At 33.1% G+C, this 20,611-nt stretch overlaps 3 protein-coding genes and 1 pseudogene across 3 annotated transcripts in view; 2 read left to right on the top strand and 2 right to left on the bottom strand.

Moving 5' to 3' along the window:
- LOC101490189 (transcription factor-like protein DPB) overlaps positions 1–3,216 on the top strand; it is a 3,349-nt gene extending 133 nt beyond the window's left edge. The window contains exons 1-9 of the mRNA XM_004505547.4: positions 1–369; positions 490–572; positions 762–805; positions 1,041–1,103; positions 1,208–1,354; positions 1,482–1,550; positions 1,697–1,795; positions 2,210–2,280; positions 2,570–3,216. The exon at positions 1–369 is cut by the window's left edge and continues 133 nt beyond it. Coding sequence (XP_004505604.1) covers positions 146–369; positions 490–572; positions 762–805; positions 1,041–1,103; positions 1,208–1,354; positions 1,482–1,550; positions 1,697–1,795; positions 2,210–2,280; positions 2,570–2,801 — 1,032 coding nt within the window. The 5' untranslated portion in view covers positions 1–145 and the 3' untranslated portion in view covers positions 2,802–3,216. The remainder of the gene's footprint in view (positions 370–489; positions 573–761; positions 806–1,040; positions 1,104–1,207; positions 1,355–1,481; positions 1,551–1,696; positions 1,796–2,209; positions 2,281–2,569) is intronic.
- Positions 3,217–5,935: 2,719 nt separating this feature from the next.
- On the top strand, positions 5,936–8,424 carry LOC101489856 (NADH dehydrogenase [ubiquinone] iron-sulfur protein 6, mitochondrial). The gene is made up of 3 exons (XM_004505546.4): positions 5,936–6,176; positions 7,833–7,917; positions 8,049–8,424. The coding sequence occupies exons 1-3, from the start codon at positions 6,054–6,056 to the stop codon at positions 8,156–8,158; spliced, it is 318 nt and encodes a 105-aa protein (XP_004505603.1). The 5' UTR covers positions 5,936–6,053; the 3' UTR covers positions 8,159–8,424.
- Positions 8,425–9,184: 760 nt separating this feature from the next.
- Positions 9,185–13,843, bottom strand: LOC101489538 (uncharacterized). The gene is made up of 8 exons (XM_004505545.4): positions 13,513–13,843; positions 13,331–13,426; positions 12,358–12,468; positions 11,968–12,277; positions 11,576–11,666; positions 11,132–11,465; positions 10,212–10,360; positions 9,185–10,059 (listed from the first exon to the last, which is right to left on the bottom strand). The coding sequence occupies exons 1-8, from the start codon at positions 13,750–13,752 to the stop codon at positions 9,546–9,548; spliced, it is 1,845 nt and encodes a 614-aa protein (XP_004505602.1). The 5' UTR covers positions 13,753–13,843; the 3' UTR covers positions 9,185–9,545.
- A 1,225-nt stretch (positions 13,844–15,068) lies between these two features.
- On the bottom strand, positions 15,069–19,801 carry LOC101501403 (cellulose synthase-like protein D3; annotated as a pseudogene).
- Between the last annotated feature and the right edge of the window lie 810 nt (positions 19,802–20,611).

The following is a 20,611-nucleotide window of genomic DNA, read 5'->3' as shown; positions in this document are numbered from 1 at the left end:
TTTTCTCATTTCTTCTTCATTTTGCGTGCCCTAGAGCTCAAATTATCCCTCTTCATTCGATCATTTCACCTCGAAATCGAAACTTCTTCTGAATTGGAGTATCTCTCTCATTTAGGGTTTTGTTGCCAAATTCAATTGATAAAAAATGGGAACACGACCGCAGCAATCGTGTGTAGACGAAGAAGATGAGGAACTGCTCGGTTGTGGAACTACGATGTCGGGCCAATCAGGCTCCACGAGCAGGAGTGCCGGATTTCCATCTAGTCGGAGCGAGCAGACAACGGGGACAGCCGCCGGTGATAACGCTGCTCTCAAATTAAACCATCTTGATATACACGATGATGATGCTGGATCACAGGGAGTAGTTGCGTAAGTTCTATTGTATTATATTGTCCATGTAATGCAAATTGCTTATGATTATGCTCTGAAGTCTTTATTTGATTATTATTATTATTTAAATTGATTCTCACCCATTAGATAACTATACAGGAGCAAGAAGAAAAAGAGAGGGCAACAACGGGCTGTTGGAGGTGATAAAAGTGGAAGGGGGCTCCGCCAATTTAGCATGAAAGGTTTTTTCTAACCTGTTTTGTTTTATCAATTTTGTTCTTTATGCAGTTCATTCATGCCATTTGTTTGTCAAATTTATAGAAGTAGTGTTTCTGTTCTCATGCTTTGTAAAATATACATTTATTATTTTGAGCGCATGCTGACAATTTTGTTTCTGGTTTGGCCTCTAATTTATTGTTGGTTCTCTGCAGTGTGTGAGAAGGTAGAAAGTAAGGGAAGAACGACTTACAATGAGGTTAGTTCTTTACTTTAAGCCAGTTTTGAAATCAATCACTTGCTTCATATGATGAATTATATGCTCAGAACTAATAGTTATCGTAGGACAAAATTTGTGTCCAATTATTTTTTTAAATATTTTTTTGTCAATTATTTTTATCATTCATCCATATTGTCTATCTCTGTCTACTAGTTAGCATTCGTGTTTTATTAATTTATTTCTTGACTTTAATGTGATTATTTTTATATTGTAGGTGGCAGATGAACTTGTGGCTGAATTTGCTGATCCAATCAATAGTGTTTTGTCCCCTGATAAGGTTTTATCTCCTTCACAAACAATTTTAATATTATTTGCTATTCAGATATTTCAGGTAGATAAGTATTATGGACTTACTTGTTGTGGGGAATGAACATTTGTCAGCAACAATATGACGAAAAAAACATTCGTCGAAGGGTCTATGATGCTCTGAATGTTCTCATGGCAATGGATATTATTTCTAAGGATAAAAAGGAAATACAATGGAAAGGTCTTCCTCGTACTAGTCTGAATGATATCGAAGAGCTAAAGGTTTGCCTACAGTCTTGAGTTGTAACTTTATTGCTCCATGTGTCTTTTGCTTGACCTGTGACAATGTTCTTAGCTAATCCTAAAATACAATGATGGACCATTTTAACTCCTAATTTTGATTCAACAGACAGAGCGTCTTGGGCTGAGAAATAGAATAGAAAGGAAAGCATCCTATCTGCAGGAGCTTGAGGAACAAGTAAGTCCCTCTTACTCTGCAATGGATTTAATACAGGAATGAGACAATGGACCTCGTTTGCTGCATTTGAAATTACACTTAGTTATGATCACTTTCTTTTTGTAGCGTTTAGTTTGCTTGCTAACTTCTTGTATTATTATATCAAGTTTGTAGGTCTTCAGAACCTTATTCAACGAAATGAACAATTATATAGCTCAGGAAATCCTCCCAGTGGAGGTGTATCTTTACCATTTATTCTGGTACAGGTACACCATCATCTCTTTATCTGCTGCTTTTGTCTATTTTATCCAGTAGGAAATGTTGTCGATTTTCCTTGGATCTTCAGTTGCGTGACAATCATATTATATTGATATCAACTCCCTGCACAGCATGTACTGAATTAGTTGGCTTGAATTTTAGATAATAAACTTTATCATGAGGTAGTATCTCACTCCAGCTGCCTATTGAATTCTTAGAAATAGTTTTTCCCGCTGTTGTAGGCATTTGTTTGAATTTGTCCACTGAATGTTATGGATCTATATGCCAAATTTTTTGACAAGAAAGTTTCTAACTTGCTAGTTTTAATGAAGAATCTGCTCTTCCTGCTGGCTGATGTGATATGGCTCTTAGTGGTGTTGCTATTTGATTAATTTCATATCTTTGGCTTTTTAAAACTGTAGACACGTCCTCATGCAACTGTTGAAGTGGAAATATCAGAAGACATGCAGCTTGTTCATTTTGACTTTAATAGGTAAAGCTTTATTTGCCTTACTTGGCATTCTTTTTGAGTTATGATGTGATTATCTGGTTCTTTATTGCTGTCTTATTGTGAAAACTGCCTAACTAAGTTGTGTCAAAAAGTCAAGATTGTGGAACTAGTATATCATATGATGGTCAAACAGAGGCAACTAAAATAGTTTTCAAAGAGATGTATCTGTTTTTTATGATTCTGGGAGGCAGTTATGGTGATGTATTGTTTTTTATCCCTTGTTGGGAGATGTATCTGTTATTTATCTTTACTGTGTCTTTTCTTGTTGCAGTACTCCTTTTGAGCTGCATGACGACAATTATGTGCTCAAGGCAATGGAGTTTGGTGATAGACCACAAAGTGATACTGTCACACTCAATGTTACAGATGGAGGGGAATGTTCTAGCATGTCAGTCTTGCATCAGTCTCAGGTTCCTCCTTCAGTTTCAAGCTTGCCAATTAGGATTCCCACATCACCTCCACTCCCTGGAATATTGAAGGCAAGAGTCAAGCAAGAGCATTGATATGCAAGTTTATGATATCATCTTACCATATTTAAGTGTCTGTATATCTTGTAAAGAAATTTACCAAATTAATATACCTTCTACTAGTTAGTCATCAGTGCAGACAAGTCATTTGGTAGGTCGGAAGCAGGTAGGCCCATCTGCTTCTTTTATCGTGTAGGCTGGACTGGGAAATTCTTTTACTACCTTAACTGAATCTTTACTCCACATATTTTTTCTGTAACTTTTCCCGCAGTGTAGTTAGAGAGATCTGGTATGGAGTCCAAAAACATAGGATAAATTTCAGAATTCACTGATTTACAGTGTAAATTGTAAAGTTTTCCTACTCTTGTGGATATAAGTTGGTATTTTGACCATCGCACCTTGTTTGACTTGAATCATTTGCTAGAGTCCATGTGAGGCTCCCATTATTCTATTTCAACTGTGATGGAAATTTTGTTCCCCAATTTTCTTTGGAACGTCATCAGCAGAATAACTGATTTAGTTGTTATTTAAATATGTGTGACTAGAATCTTTTTCTTGGGCTCTGCCCTTGTTGCGGTAGCTGTTTCTTTGGATTAAAGATTAACTGTGGGCATGGGAAAATTTCCTGTCAATGTTTTTTAGGAAATGCAAAATTCACATCTTTGATGCTTAAGGAACGCTTCGGCATCGAGAAGGGCAAATATGAATTATATTTGTAGTTTTTTAGGGACAAAAATGTGATTCTTGCATTCTCAACAATTAGTTGGCTAAGTTTTCAACATCCCTTTCATTTAGCATTATTCATCTTAGTTCTTGCGAAGTTTGATTGTTGTGGAGAAGATGTTCATCAACCTTGTATGAAGAAGACATTGAGGTCTTGTTTTTGGAAGTGAACTATAATATCATTATTGAGGAATTTGATTGCGTGAATGATGTTGGTATTGACCATTCTTCTCCACAACAAAATGTCTCCTAATTTTTTAGACAATGCCGAATTCAATGTGCTCACCTTTGAGACAGTGTCACAACAAAATATTGGACATATAAACAAAATGTGACGTGACTATTTGTGTCTTAATCTCCGATTTTGAAGAGAAAGATTCTATATATGTCTTAACATTCGATTCTGAATAGAAAGAGATCTCAATAATTCAAAATTCAATTAAAAGGTAAAATTAACCTGCGGTTACTTCTGTCAAGATTTGAACTCATATTTTCTAGAACGATTTGTCTTTAACTGTAATTTTATTAACCACTTAAATCTAATTACATGGTTCGATCCACTTGTTTTTGTTAAGTATAATGGTATCATTCAATTATTCTATGGTAACATTTTGAGTTTCATGTTACTCATGAGAATGTCCTTAAACACAATACATTTTTGCTATATACAAATAAGTTTACATGTTTTGTATACCTAGAGAATGTCCTTAAACACAATACATTTTTGCTATATACAAATAAATTTACGTGTTTTATATACCTATTTATCGAACACATAGTTGACGTTGAAGCATAAAAATGTGGTTTTCATGCAATTCAACATTAATTTGTATGGGTAAAAATTTTCTGTCTTCAATTCGTGAAGATTTGATGAGATAACTTAATTCTTTTTAGTGTTACTCAATGAGAATGCTCAACTCTAAGTCTAACCAACTAAGAATATGAATTTATGGAATCTTTGTGGTGACCCACCTAGAGGACAACGACCTCTAACAAAGTGGATGGATGACTTTGTTGGGCATGGATTATGTAATCTTAAAGGAATAGCTTAGTGGTTTGAGTTGGGACAAGAAAAAAAGTTAATATGCAAAATGTTTAGAGTTTAACATCTACTACTAATATGTTTCTCTCCTCTAAACATATATATTAACTACTAATATTTTGTCCTAAAAAAAATTGCCCCAGTTCTTCTATCCACAAAAGGATACATGGAGTTTTTTTTTCCACTACGAGATACATCTATTGATATCTTATACCCGCCATTGCATAATTTGCGTTGAGTTTGTAAAGAATTGCTAGTTTTTGAAGATGGCAACATATTTAGAATGATTTTCTTATGTTAAGTGCCATATTTAGAATGATTTTCTTATGTAAGTCCTTTTGAAGTATGAGATTTTTTTTGTTGTTCAAAGAAGCATGAGAGTTTGATAGATGCCACAGCTTTGTAGTGAATAATGTCGATGCTCGGGCATAGGATTTTTCCTATATGAACCACATGTTTGTATGTACTCTTTAGTTCTTCTTATGTCTGTTGACAAAAAAAAAATTGTATAGACTGAATATATTGACATTACCAGTACTAATTGTAGTTTACATAGAATCTTCTTCTAGTCTTTATTATCGGCGGTATAATATATTGCTGTAACTACACATAGCCAAGTCTAGGAATGACATTCCTAAGAATATATAACTAAGCCATTGAACATACTCATATTTGTTAAAAAATTGACAGAAAAATATTCTTAGGTATAAATGTTCATAACCTCTCATAATTTTGTATATGTTTGATAAAGTTATTTGAAGTTGTAAACTTATAGTGATATTGATTCTATTAGTTGTAATTTCTTACTCAACGTGGAGTTTTACCGTGATTATCAAAAGCACTATTATATTATTTTCATAGGATTATGCTTAAATGCGAGGACGAGAAAGTTAATTCTCATGAATTTCATATACATAAAATAAATTATAACTCCTAATTTTTTAAGAATATTAAATTACGTATCAATTTTCGTTAGACATATTTGGGAACAAAATTGTCATCATTATATTTTTAAGAAATTTGTCTAGGTGATTTTTCATCGCACGAAACAAATGTCTCCTAATTTTTTTTTCTTTCGTGGTATTATTTTGAAATTAAAGACAATATTCAATTTATCTTACAATAGTTGATTTATTTGTAAATAAAATTTTCTCAAAATAATGGATAATTTTAATTTTCAAGGATATTATATAGTTGTAAAAAAATTTAATGTAATATAGATTTTAAAAGTAAACTTCTAACAAAAATAAAAGGATATGCAATCCAACTCAGCTAAATTTTATATAATAAACATATAAATTCATCAAGGGGTGTATTATAAAACAAAGGGTGCGAATGCAAATAATTTGACAGAGCAAAACATGGGCCGACCCATTTAGAATGGTGGGACCAGGACCGAACCCTGCATTGTGCCTTGAGGGTGGGTTTCGACTTTCAATCAGTTTCCCGTTTGATTCATCGATCTAAATCAAGGTTGTCTGTTTGTTGTTCGTTGATTTGCGATTGAATTCAGGGTTCGTAAAATGGCGTCGAGTATTCTGAAGAACCTCGTAAGATTTTCATCATCGAAGGTTACAACCACTGCCACCAGAAGTTTCAGCCTCGTAACCACTCAAATCAGCAACCATACCGCCAAATGGATGCAGGTAGGTACTCTTATTTTAATTGCGAATCACCTCATGCTTTTAATTTCACACAAATTAAATATATAGGGTTTGATTTAATATGATTTTGATTCAAATTATGCTCATCATTTCTATTTAGTTGTTGGAAATTGGTTGCATTATGTATTTTTTTAAATGAGGTGGAAAATTTGAATAGGTTTTTAGTCCTCTTCCCAATTGAAGTTTGTATTATTTATTTTCTGAATTCTTCTGCTATCCTCTCTCACTGACGTGTGGAGGAGAGAGAATGAAGGCAAAATTGAGATTCTGTAACGATGGATTAACGAAAATATTAAGATATGACAAGAGTGTATTGTTATTATTATTATTTTATAAATAAATGTGTAGATGATTGTTGTGAAATGAGGGAATTCACTCACAATGTATATATTAATATTACACATTTGTTAAACTTTTAAGGATCCTAAGATGATAAGAGAAAGGGTTGGATCCTTGTTGGTATAGTGGTTTAATCAAGTGGTAGGTTAAGCTTGTTTGGGAAGCTGTTCTACTGCACAGTTGCATTTGATGTTGGACATTTTAGTTGTAACCCAGTTGTTGCTTGTTATTTCTCATTGTTCTGGGTCATTTGTTTTTAGATTCTGGTAGTACCCGTTTGTCATAGTATGAAAATCTTGTGGATAGCTACATATATAGTTTGTTTTCCTTGAAGTAGCCATCAGGTATGCCTCATGGGACTCGTCTTCTAATATTTAATTCAGCCCTTTTTGTATGTTACTCAATTGTATCTTACCTCTTGTTGTAAATCGAGAAAAAAGGATTTTAAAAATAAACATCTGGGACAACTCAATCTCACAACATTGATTGAACATAAGTGTATGCATCGGTGGAGAGAATGTGATAAAAAAATTACGTGATAAAATTTGCCGTGTGAGGTTTTCTAAGTTACATAGTGGAAGAATTCTGCATTGAGGATGGAAACTTTAAAGAAACAAAGTGAGAAATAATGTTTGAACATGTACTATAAGACGGAATCCACAACTGTTCTCACTGGGTGTTGTCGCATGATTTCTGTTAGTGAACAGATCTACCCCTCACTGTTAGCTGATGCTTCAGCAGTTTCTTTTCCCTGCAGTGTTTCTGAGCTTGTTTATTAATGTTTTTAGGCTTTCTCCCTCATTTATAATAAAGAAAAATTGAAATACATTTGTCAGATAATACCAGTATTTCCTTTTTACTAGCTCCAACTGCCTGCGTGTTATATTTGTTAGCAAATTTAATGAATGTTTGCTGAAGTAATTCTAAATGCAATTGATTTGGTTAAAATTTATCAAGTGCAGTAATTTATGTTTGGATGTTTTTGCTCTGAAAGCAAGTTTGACGTAAAACCTGGTGTACATTTTTCAACCTAATACAGAAGCTACTTTTATCACTTTTAGTTAAACTGAGATTTGGAGATAAGAAGAAAAAAACTGGTATGAAGTAACAAAAAATGCCAGCATGTTTGCATGGAGAAAAGTCATTTTTCACATCAGCTGCTGACTGCAGTGCATCCAAACATGCACTTCGCTCATAGGAGTTGGCTCCACTACTGGAATTTTAAATCATTTCCGCGTAGTGCTTACTGAATTGTGCTCAAGAAATTTGTGAAGCTTACATCTGTTTCTTCTGTAATAGGATACCAGCAAGAAATCTCCAATGGAGCTGATCAATGAAGTGCCACCTATTAAGGTCGAAGGCAGGATAGTTGCTTGTGAGGGAGGTATAACTTTTTGCAAATTATTATTCTCTCTTCTACGTTGCAGAAGTGAAGGACATAAAGACCTTACAGTTCAAGTATAGTTGATTATGTAGGATTATAATTTATTTGTATGTTGCTGCCTGTGATTTCAGATACCGATCCCGCCCTTGGACACCCAATTGAATATATATGCCTTGACTTGGCCGAGCCAGCTGTCTGCAAATATTGTGGCCTACGTTATCTTCAAGATCACCACCATTAGGATACGCCATCTACAAGTCATCTGGTGTTATGGAATTGCTGCTGAACATCATTGATGTGTTTTTGGTTACAATGTTCTCTGACTAAATGTACTTGTCAGTTACAATTACAATTTGCTAAATAAGAGTATGACAAAATTGTTTGTGTTACCATCTGATAATATCGATGGGATCTTGTATTGTTGTGTACACAGCCAGTAATTTGTATGAAGCTGGAGATTTAGCTTCATTGAGCGATCTTTTTATACAAGTATTTCTTAGTTTGCAAGCTCTGAGACCAGATAATGTTATTACTATTCTTAAATCAAAATCAAAGTAATGATTGTAAGCAGCTGTAAATGGGACAGTTATAAAAGCTGCCTTTTATGTTTTAAAACCAGGCCCTGCTAGGTTTGTTTGGTTAACTGAGGGAACTTTCTCCAATCTCACATTTCTAAAAAAAATCACATGATTCTAAAAGTGTTTTGGAAATGTGTAAGTCCAAAGTTGGAGTCGGAAAAATTTCTCCCAAATTGCGTGATTGAATAGATATAATTGAACCCTCACCTAGTCTTATATGATAATATGATCTGAATTTTTATTTTTTCACTCCATTTTTATACTCTTATTCACACACTGATTTAAATGATAAAAAGTTTCTATCACTGATTTAAATGATAAAATTTAAAATCTATTGGGATATGTTCAAGATTTTTTTAAAAGATTTTTTGACACAGTAATGTTTAAAAGGTTAAAAAGAAAAAACTTGTTTGATTAATTTACTTGCAATTTTTTTTAATTTAAAATTGTTTTCCAAATTTTTTAAACAACCAAGACAATTAAACTTGAAAAAACAATCAGATATTAATAAATTGAAAACTGTTACAAACTTTTTAATTTCTATATTAGTTAATAAAACCATATTTAGAGTCAGTCACATAAATTACAACATATATGATGAAACAGCAATTACACGTCGAGCAACAAGCTGAATACTTGCTCAGGTATTCTAAAGTCGTGATAATGATATTAGCAGATAAATCTTCCTCTGAACTAAATATCCTCATTCTCATAAACTATCAACTGCTTGCATACCCAACATTGTCAACAACAAAACTAATGAAACAAAACCATATTATTGTAAGTACAATGTAAAAAACTTGCACCGGAAAATAGAACCTCTTCTCAATCACAGTACAATGCTGGTAAGGGGAGACAATAAATTTCAACGTGATAGCAAACACCTGCATCAGCTGTTGGTAGCAATAAATTTTGAATAAGGATTATCACCCCTAAATGAAACTTCACTATATTCAAATTCAAAAAATCTTTCTTCAATTGGGGACAATCAATGAATAAGCTTGATAAAATCTCTATTAGAAGATGGCTGACAAAATCTGATAAACATCCTCATGTACTATCTTTATCAGCACCTGCCAATTTTCTTCTCTGTTGATGCTCAGCAACTTTATAATCTATCACTTCACGGAACAAGTTTTGGTCAAGAACTGTGTTCTTGCTTCCATATACAGCAGCTTGGACACTTGCCATCAGTTTTGCTATTTCCCTTCCAGAAAATCCCTCGGTTTTAGCTGCAGCTTCCTTTATGATATCATCACTCAATCCTTTAATCTCTATCTTTTGTGGCTGCCCTTTCAACAAATTTTTAACAAAACCAGTTTTTCTTGATCCAGCTTTAGCAATGTACTTATCCAGATAGAGCTTCAGAAGTTTATAGCGCTCTTCTTCTCCGGGCAAGGGAAATTCCAAGACCTCATCAATACGGTCTGCCACGGCTGAATCGAGATCACCAGGACGATTTGTGGCAAGGGCAAGGACTATGTCTTTGGATTGATCACCGGTTCGAAAGAGGAGGGCATTTAGTGCACTTCGTTGTGCTTCACTCATGTAAGTCTTGTTCCGCCTGAAAAAATCATCCAATGCAATCAATTCACTTGGACAATATTCAGTCAAAGAATGTTGATTTCGTATTATGCTGCATCTAGCAGATCCTAACTATCTTGTGTTGCCACAGAAGGACAGTAAATGACAAATCGTGAAAGAAGCGTTACTTACTCGCACAGAAATGCATCAGCTTCATCAATGAAAAGCAATAAACCCCTTTTCGACTTCGTGGCCCAATCAAATAACTGGTGTATCTTAGTCACGGCCTGTGACCCGAGTGGAGCAACATCTCCCCCAGTCATCAATGCATAATCTAATCCCTGCATTAATTTGATAAAAAAATCAGACAAAATAACAATACAACCTTTGTCACTAAATATAGATCTCATTTGAAAAAACATTGTCTATGAATATAAGCTCTTCACCAAACTACTAAATGCATTAATTGTGTTTTTTTTAAAATATCCCTAATTAATTTGCAACCTTTTAGTGTTGATGTTTAACTACAACACTAATTGAAGGACAATTTTAGAATACTAACACTAATTGAAGGACAATTTTAGAATACTAACACTATCTAATTTACTTCATATGTGAAATTGTCAAATTGTGCTTATAATAAGAGACAGCAGTGATATATCTAAGGGAAAGAACCACCAGTTAAAATATTATGAGCACAAATAGTCAACTGTAAGGGATATACATTTAATGTTTCACAAAATATGCAATAACCTGAAGCATGGTACAAAAAACCCACTTGTATAAGTTCTATTGACTACTGCATTCCAAAGAATCAAGAACCTGGAATTGAGTTCACAAACACACTAGGAAATTAAATTTAGAGAGCGTTTAAAACAGAAAATTTTGGATTCATTAGTTAAAGAAAATTATGAATAGGAAAAATGAAAAATATTGAAAAATGAGAAGATAGTTTGCTAATATGTTGATGACATTCACGACACTTAATAATAGAATCTATGGCATTGCATAAAATTTAAAGTTCTCCATAAAATAAGAAAAACCAAAGTCGATAGTATGAATGAAACACTTGAAAACTGGAAAAAGATCTATAGATAAGTACGAAATCATACAGATTTACGAGCCAATTCTCTGGCAGCCATTGTCTTTCCTGTTCCTGGAGGGCCATAAAAAAGCATGTTTCTGAAAGGTGCCTGATGTGCTTTTGTATTCGCAGTTGCAGAAGCAAGCTGCTCAATTCTTTTATTAAGAGAAGGATGCAAAATCACATCACCAAAACCATTTCCATTTTTCGAAGCAGATTCTACAGTAGTGCTTCGGGGCAGGGAGCTCATGGTACGAGACAACATGCCAGACCAGGGGTATTTCCCTCTGGAGGACTCTCGGATCAATGATGGTTGTCCCAATATTCTATCAACATATCCCCAAATAACACGTGCCCCTTCCCTACAATAAGTCCACTGTGAATTTAAACTATGCATAGCATACAAATGTGAACAAAGTACAATTTTGTTTTCTGTAAGTAGCTCATTCCAAACTTTGCGAACAATTTATACCTTGTAGTGTAGATCCCTGCTGCTAGAGCAGTCAATCCACCAACTGCCACAACCAACTTATTTTGATCTGTTAGAATGGCTCTTAAGCCCCCTGCAAAAAATAGGTGGAGTTTTCATACATGTGAATTGGCGTGGAGTTTTTCTAACTCAGTCAAGCAAAGATTCATCATGTAAAAGTAATACAACCCGCAAACTATTATAATGCTGATTAATGAGTAAGCGTCATGAAAGTAAAATAGATAAAATTATATATTGCTATAAAAATCCACATAAAATTTCCTTTTAAAAGCAATTTTCCACAAATGCATAAATGTAGAGATGATTGTTGTCTTCTAAGATTGTCAATGTAAACCATTTGCACATTGCATACTGCGCATCTAGTAGAAATGTACCTCCAATATGGTCAAAGGTAGCATTTATGGAAGCAACCCATTTTTCTCGCTCTTTATTAGCACGATCAATTAGCATCCGCCTATTAACATCTTCAGATAGCTTTGCTTCATGCGCTCTCGCTTCTGCTTCTGCCATGGCCCTTACTCTGACTGTTTCACGTTCAATCTCAGCCATCTCTTGTTCAGTCTTCCTTCGATGTGCCTGAATCTGTTCTTCTATTGCACGCCGAGCTTGCTCCTGTCTGATTGAAGACTCTTCTTGCATTTTCACTAGCTCTTGGTTGCTTGCTCTCTTGTATTCACTCTCTGCCTTACAAATAATAATGCAAGAATGAGAAAGACTCTTAAAATGACACAGATAAGAATACAAACTTTCAAAAGGTTCAATACCTGCATTCTCTTCCTTGCCAACTCATCTTTATATTTAGCCATATCGGATTTTATTTTAGCGTCATGCTGAGCAAGCTTTTTCTTTTCATCATATATAATCCTCTGTCTTTCCTGCAAGGCAAAACAGTTGAAATGCTGGAAACACAAGATATACACACAAATGAAAGCAAAAGTTTTTAACCTAATATTTGATTGTTTGACTTAGAAATCATACTTGCAACTAAACAAATTAAGTTAAACTATCATTTTGGTCTCTAAATGCTGAGATGTGTCATTATAGTGTATGAATGTATTGAAAATTCAAAAATTTCCATCGCTTCCATTAGAAATTTTATAACCAAACTGATAAATAGAAGATACATTCGAGGATGAACTAACTAACAAAAGGCACTTTCGAGACCAACGCAACTAGTAAAAGTTACATTCAGCGATGTTTGTGTAATAATTTTGATAAATTCAGAAACTCTCATGAAGACACATTCAAGGACTAAACTAACAAAAAGACATTGTCGAAGACCAAACTAATTAGCAAAAGACACATTCAAGACCATAGCAACTAGCCAAAGTTATTCAGAGATGTTTGTGTAATAATTTTGATAATTTCATAAACTCTCATGACACTGTCTGACAAATTCAAGGACTAAGTGGTTGTTTAATTGAAACAAATTTATTTTCATCATGAAGCTAGAACATACGGGGCAATGGATATTATTTCTTAAACTATAAGAATTGAGATGACTTAATTTACCATACTTAAAAATTGAAAACCCTATGCACAATATGTATAATTAGGAACGCAATACATTAAAACTAAAAACAAAAAATAAAAATTGATAAGATATGATTAAAGTTACCGTCTCATGGTCATACTTAAAAATGGAAAACACTATGAACAATATGTATAATTAGGAACACAAAATACATTAAAATGAAAACCAAAAAATAAAAATTGATAAGATATGGTTAAACTTACCGTCTCATGTTGTGCTTTCATTAGATTAAACTCAGCAACTTTAGCAGCAAGCTCAGTTTGTTTGGTGTCCTCTTGCTTTTTGATATTTTCAAAGACCTAGAAGAAGAAAGAGATATAAGTTTAAAATAAACCAAATAAATAAATAACTAAACAAAAGGTATGAATGAGAATAAAGATTCGACATTTTTGCCGTGGGGTGAAGCAGCGATATCGTTGAGAATCTTGGCGCCTCTTTCGAGAGCTTGTGGATCAAACCCAGCTGATGTGTTTCTTGGGTGATGGTTTCGCACTTTGGGAGGCGGCGAAGGGGATTCAGGATCATCAGGGGAAGGAGAAGAGGTGTCGCAATAAGCGTAATTCTGAGATAAAGCAGAAGCGGCCGTTATGGTTGAGAAGAAACCTGCTGCATATGATTTTGACATTGGAGATTGCTCTGAAAGGTGTAAACCCTCACTCGAGTTGCAAGAAAGGTTTTAGTTTAGTTGCTGGGTCTCTAGGGTGAATTGTTGGATGTAATACTGAGTGAGGATAATACTGTAATTTACACTTTAAACAAATGTATGGTATGTTAGTTTAAAAACATTTTAACTTAAAAATGGTATTTTTTTTAGACTGATCTCTTCTTAAATTGTACAATTCAGGATTTCTGTACAATCGAATCCAAACGTTATCAGTTTCAACCATTTTATATTAAATATAAATAAAATACCATTTTACAATATTAATCAAGTTAATGTGTGATTGATGATCTGTAAGAAGTGAAGTGAGGAGGATACCTTCAATTTTTTTCCTCCCGTTGAAAAAAAAAATTTATTAATATCTTAAGAATGAATTGTTTTCTTAAATAATTGTTAATTTTTGTCTAGATCTGTGATTAATTGTAATGAATCAGTCGTAAAAAATAGTATTCGTAATTTATATAATTAGTTTATTTGATTCTTCTTTTATTGTCAATCGTTTGTTCTAATTAATGATTAATTGTTGTGGTGAATTATCAATTTTTGAAAATCTTCATTCTATTAAACTTTTGATAAAATCCAATACCAAATTATGATTCATTTTGAACCAAACATCATAATATTCATTCTAATTAAAGTATTAGAATAGAAGTAAAAAATTGATACTTCTTATGTACAAATAAAGAAGCTATAGTTTAATTTGCAAATGTCAATATTATTAGGTTGAATATTACGTCTCAAGTTCGAACAAACACTCTAGAGTTATATAAATTTCTGACGATAATTATATCATTTTATTTATAGAAGAAAAAAAAACGACCTAGCATAGTTGCATTTGCAAATGGTTCAAATAAAGTTTATAAAAAATATTGACTATTCATTGAATAAAAGTTTATAAGCCATATTTTTTATATCCATAAAATTTGTGTATAAATGAAAACAACACTCTCTAAATGATTGTCCATTATTCAGAAAAATATAGACTACTCATTGAATCAAAAAATGTAAATACAGTCGTGCTAACAAATGTCCTTAGTGCCCATATCTCAAGGACACTTGTAATGAAATAAAAAAAAATGATCATTTTAAAAATTTCAAAACATTGAATATGCACATTCCAAATCTACAAATTAAATTTCGCATAATGGATATAACAAAATACTACAAATGAACTTCGAATCTAATCAGACCTTCTATAATTTGAATTTTCGAACTTCTATGATTTTTGCCTTGGTCTACCAGCCAATTATCTTATATTTTAATGTTAACACATTCAAATGTAAATAAAAAATTTCCATTTAAAATTATTTTAATCAACTGAGTGTTATATACATTGTGTAATTACAAGAATAGTGATCATATTGCTTGATTTATGCATAGCGATAATAGTGATCACATATGTAAGATTTTCTAACTGAGAGAGCGTGATTAAAAAAGATTTAAACATAAAGTTCACTCACTGCTACATCCCTGAGTCGTTGACTCAAGAGAAAAAAGAATAAAGGAATATGACAAAGAATGAACTAACCAACCCATCATAGAAACTGGAATGAACCACTTATTTGGTCGGTACCAGCAGGTGGATTGATAGCCACCCAAAGGAGTGATACTATGATTGCTATTAGACCTGACCATACAAAAACAATGGTAGGTGTCTTTCCTCTTCTTCCCATCAAATCTTTTGCGAAAGGGTATAGATGACTCAAAGCTGAAGAAAACTCCACTTAGTGAACTGCTCCAGTACTGTCCTGTAAATGGTTCCAACAGCTATTGTTATTGGGTGGCAGTATCATAAGATATGACCATTTCACAAGATCAGAAAACTCATCAGCAAACTCATCGTCCACGTCATCACCACTGGATTTTGAAGTCAATGTAAATGAGATTTCAATGCCTGCTACGACTTTGAGTAAACCTTGTAGGACAGCAGCTAGATGAGCACTTGTCCCTCCGATCAACCTGCTCATTTCTTCACCATTCTTCCAGCTCAATTCCTGACCACTTAACCTCACCAGCTAGAATGCACAGGTCACAAGAAAAGTGACATTGAGTGTTTGAACGATGAACTGTCCGGAAAAGAGCGAGAGTGCGGGAAGGAAGCAGTAGTAGACGATAAGAAAAAATGAAGTGAATGGATAAATTCCAACATTAAGGTATGCGATCTTTGAAAAAATTTCATTTTTGGGCTGGCTAGAATTGCATTATTTCTGGAGAAGAATATCTCAATTAAGCCAGTAGCCCATCTAAGAACCCGATGCAGCCTATCGGTGAGATTGATGGGAGCAGTTCCACGGAAGGCATCACATTTCGTCAGACAGTAAATTGATTTCCATCCTCTATTATGCATCCTATAACCAGTGATCACATCTTCAGTAACTGATCCGTAGATTCATCCAACACATTGTCCCCACTCAGTCTTGTCCTCATGCCAACAAGAGATCACACTCATGGCTACTGCAACAGTCGATTCATCAAGAAACTCACGAGGTATGGTGAGAGCACCAGGACGTTTCTCTCTAGAAACATAAACAAGAAGGGGAAGACGGATATCAATATCAGTCATGTCAATAAGCTTAGTATCATCAGCACTTCCAAGAAGAGGCTCCTCACTTGGAGGTTTCAACATCACCTGCAAAATATTATTCATCAAATATTAATTATCCATTTTCATCTCCTCAAGAATAAATTGAACTTCTAGGATCTACTTAACATGGTTTAAAAAAAAAAATTACAACCTGAGCTGCAACATCAATCTTTTTGATGCTTATGTGGCCACAATGGACCGCATCAGCCGCATTTGGCTGCAACTTTTTATAATATCACAGATTGCAACAAAACAACAATTTTACTAGCTTGCTACTTAGTACCTGAATTATGCCAGCATGATCACCCTTTGAGTGACCAGGTGAAGAGTTCAACCAAGTCCCTGGCCAATGAGATCCATGAGCCATCCATGTTGCTTTCAAAATCTTAACAGGTTCTGCAGTTTCATCTTCCCTATTTTGTTTCTGAAGTTTCATGGCATTAATTTCCTCTCTTGCATGAAAAAGAACTGATCTGTGACGGATAGATTCAGGCAAACCATTAATTCTGACCTTGAACTCATCATACTCGCGCTTCACTCTTCTACGGTCCTTCACAAAATCAGGCTTCACTTTGTTTTTGTAAGGATCTCTCTTTAAGTTGAAGTATGACTCAGGATTCCTAGGCTCTATATCATGTTTACGGCAAAATGGAATCCACATGTTAGCAAAGCTGGCAGCTTCAGCCATTGCCTCAAAAGTCAAAACTGCACCCCCATCATCAGAAACATAGCAAGAAAGCTTCTCAACTGGATAATCAGCAGCTAAAATAGACAGGATGGTGTTTGCTGTGACAAGGGGTGGTTCTTTCTCTGGATCAGCAGTTGAAACAAAGACATCTATGTCTGGCAGATCAGACTTTCCGGTAGGATTGTCGGGACTCGGTGTTTCAAATTTTTCCTTTAGAACATTAAGATCGATGGACCGGTTTATTGGACCTAACTTGGGTGATCAAGAAACCAAGAGAAAGCGAACCATATTTCACAAACAACAGACATTCCCCACAACCAAATTGCATAAGTATTTGTGTCTGATCCTCCATTCTAGGAATAGTACGAGAGCAATCATACAAATAAAAATGATGAGACTGTAAAAAACACAAGTGGATTTCAGGTTAATAACTATATTACAGCGTAAAACATAACATTACAATTACACGGAATACATAAAGCAGGATGATATAATATGGTAAAGTTGGTAGTTCGTTGACGACAGCACAATCGCAATATCAAGCCGATTTCGATTCTTTTATTATATCCAATATATAATGACAACAGTACTTTAAAAAATGAGAGAAGAAAAAAACTTGTCCATCAATTTTTGAAGTCTCATACATATTACAGTATATTGCATTATCAAATATAGTGAAGCCATATGGTCAGTCGGAATAAAATAAAGTGGACAGTCATGATCACTTTTATTGAGAAAGAAAAAAACATTTGACACAAAATACTTTTGTACCGATATGAGCTGAGAACAGCAGCAGGTATCTTCAGTTTCCTTGTAAGTGGCCTCCATCGTCTGTTCATCAATTAAGTTGGCTCAACAACATCGTCATCTTTTCCATTTCCAAAATTCCCTTCCTTTGGCCATATAGCATTGCCATAACCATAGTTACCCTTTGTTTTGAAGAGCCATCGATTGAGATCAAAATCTCCATCATCTTTTCCATTTCCAAAATTCCCTTCCTTTGGCCATATAGCATTGTGATAACCATAGGTACCCTTTGTTTTGAGATTCAGATCAAAATCTCCAGTTTGACTTTTCACCAAGCACATTCCATCATATATAATCCTTTGTCTTTCCTACAAGGCAAAACAGTTGAAATACTGGAAAGAAACACACAAGATACACACAGATGAAAGCAAAAGTTTGTAAACTAATATTCAATTTGACTTAGAAACTAAACGTTGCAAACAAAAATTGAGTAAACGGTCATTTGGGGACCCTAGATGTGCGAGATGCGTCATTTGTGTATAAATGTATTGAAACTTCAAAAAATCTCGTCTCTTCTATGTTGTAAATTTTATAACCAAATTGACAAACAAAAGACATTCGAAGACTAAACTAACTCACCAAAACAAACTAACTAGCAAAAGACACATTTGAGGACCAAGACAACTCGCAAAAGTATGTTTGTATAATAATTTTGATAAATTCAGAAACTCTAATAACACCTTTGACAAATCAAAGGACCTAAGTGTTGTTTACTTGAAACAAATTTATTTTCATCATAAAGCAGAACTTACGAGGCAATGGTAATGATTTCTTAAACTAGGAGAATTGAGATGACTTGAACTTACAATAACTAAAAATTGAAAACCCCATGCACAACGTGTACAATTAGGAATACAAAATATACATCAAAATTTAAAATATAAAAAATAAAAATTAATAAAATATGGTTAAATTTACCATCTCATGTTGTTGTGCTTTCATTCGATTAAACTCAGCACCCTTAGCAGCAAAAGAAGAAAGAGATATAAGTAAAAAAAACAAAAAATGAAGCAAAAACATATGAATGGAAATAAAGATTCTGACATTTTTGTTGTGGGGTGAAGCAGCGACGTGAGGATATCAGCGCTTCTTCCGAGAGTTTGTGATCAAACCCATCGTTGTTCGACGATGGTTTCTAATTTTGCAGATTGCTGAGAGATGAACCCTCACTCAAGTTTCAGGGAAAGGGTTTTAGTTATAACTGACTGGGGTTTTAGAGTAGATGGTTGGATATAATACTAATCTTGGGGTTAATATTGTAATATGCAAAAATAGAGGGTACCCACCACATATACTTATCCGAGTTCAGTATCACGGTGACTAAAAAACAAAGATCCTTGGATAATTTTGACTTTAACTTTAAAGTTTTATATTAAATATAAATATATTATCTTTTAAAATATAAATCATTCTATTTTAACCTTGCAATTAATTTGTTTTTTCATTTCCTCTGCATATAACACTAATTAAATTTGATTTGGATTTATATAAACTGTAGCGTAAAATTGTCTCTAGAATTATTACAATACAAAATTTATCTCTTTATTTATAAAATATTGTGGCAAAGTCAAATACTTATATAAGGTTTATACACTTTTAAATTAATTCAATTTTTTTTAGTAATAAAATTAACTGTGTAAGACTGATTGATTATTGTCAGAAATAAAAATACTTATTTATAACAGCTTGATTTAAATGGGTTAAAACCAATGTAATTAAGTTTTAATAAAACCAATGTAATTAAGTTTTAATAAAACCAATCCCATGAGATCGTATGCATATTTTTCCATCCCTAACCGCAATTTTCCCACAGATGGTTAAGACTTTCATTTCTGGTCTTATCTTCAAGGGTGTATTGGATAAATATTTGAAATATTTTAAAAGATTATTTTGTGATAAAAAACAATGAAGTATTCAATTAGAAATTTAGTGATATTATATATATAAAAAAGTGGTATTTAATTAACACTTTTTACTACTTATAAAAAATCTTGTAAGATTTAAAAAATTTATAGAGTCGTTTGAAATCTCATAAATTCATAAAATATTTTCAAATCTTATAAATTCTTATGATTAAAATTATTTTAAAATCAAATTACAAATTTTGATAGTCTTTTAAAAATATTAAAAATTGAAATATAAAGTTAATTTGTGGTTGAGGTGACAAAGTTAAGAAATGAAGTGATCAGAAAACATTCGATTTCTTCTTTCAACAAAATACTAACAATATTAATAATACTAATTACTAATCGGTTGTTGAAAAAAAAACTTATTAATATTTTACGGGTGGATTTTTTTATTAAACTATTGTCAATTTTTTTTGCTAGATTTGTGATTAATTGTAATGAATCAGTCATAGAAAATAGTGTTCACAACCTAAAAGATATAATATAATTGGTTCACTTTATTCTTCCTTTTTCATTGTCAATCATTTGTTCTTATTCATGATTAATTATTATGGTGAATTATCAATTTTTGACAATCTTCATTCTATTAAACTTTAAATAAAACCCAATATCAAATTATGATTGATTTTGAACCAAACAATCATAATATTCATTTTAATTAAAGTATTAGAATAGAAGTCAAAAATTGATACTTCATATGTACAAATAAAGAAACGATAGTTTAATTTATAAAAATATCAATATTATTAAGTTGAATATTATATCTCGACTTCAAACAAAGATCTCACAATTATATGAATTTATAGTGTTAATTACATTATCTTATCTATAAAAAAA

This window comes from Cicer arietinum, chromosome 6 (assembly GCF_000331145.2).
Source record: "Cicer arietinum cultivar CDC Frontier isolate Library 1 chromosome 6, Cicar.CDCFrontier_v2.0, whole genome shotgun sequence".
Taxonomy (NCBI): Eukaryota; Viridiplantae; Streptophyta; class Magnoliopsida; order Fabales; family Fabaceae; genus Cicer; species Cicer arietinum.
Note: the sequence above shows the minus strand (reverse complement) of the source record. Positions and strands in the feature narration are given on the sequence as shown.

Coding starts and splice junctions, on each gene's coding strand:
- LOC101489856 (XM_004505546.4), top strand. CDS start 6,054: ATGGCGTCGAGTATTCTGAAGAACCTCGTAAGATTTTCATCATCGAAG. Junction 6,177..7,832: donor ATACCGCCAAATGGATGCAG/GTAGGTACTCTT, acceptor CTTCTGTAATAG/GATACCAGCAAGAAATCTCC. Junction 7,918..8,048: donor GATAGTTGCTTGTGAGGGAG/GTATAACTTTTT, acceptor CTGTGATTTCAG/ATACCGATCCCGCCCTTGGA.
- LOC101489538 (XM_004505545.4), bottom strand. CDS start 13,752: ATGTCAAAATCATATGCAGCAGGTTTCTTCTCAACCATAACGGCCGCT. Junction 12,469..13,330: donor TGAAAGCACAACATGAGACG/GTAAGTTTAACC, acceptor TTTGCCTTGCAG/GAAAGACAGAGGATTATATA. Junction 10,060..10,211: donor GCTGATGCATTTCTGTGCGA/GTAAGTAACGCT, acceptor TGATTTTTTCAG/GCGGAACAAGACTTACATGA.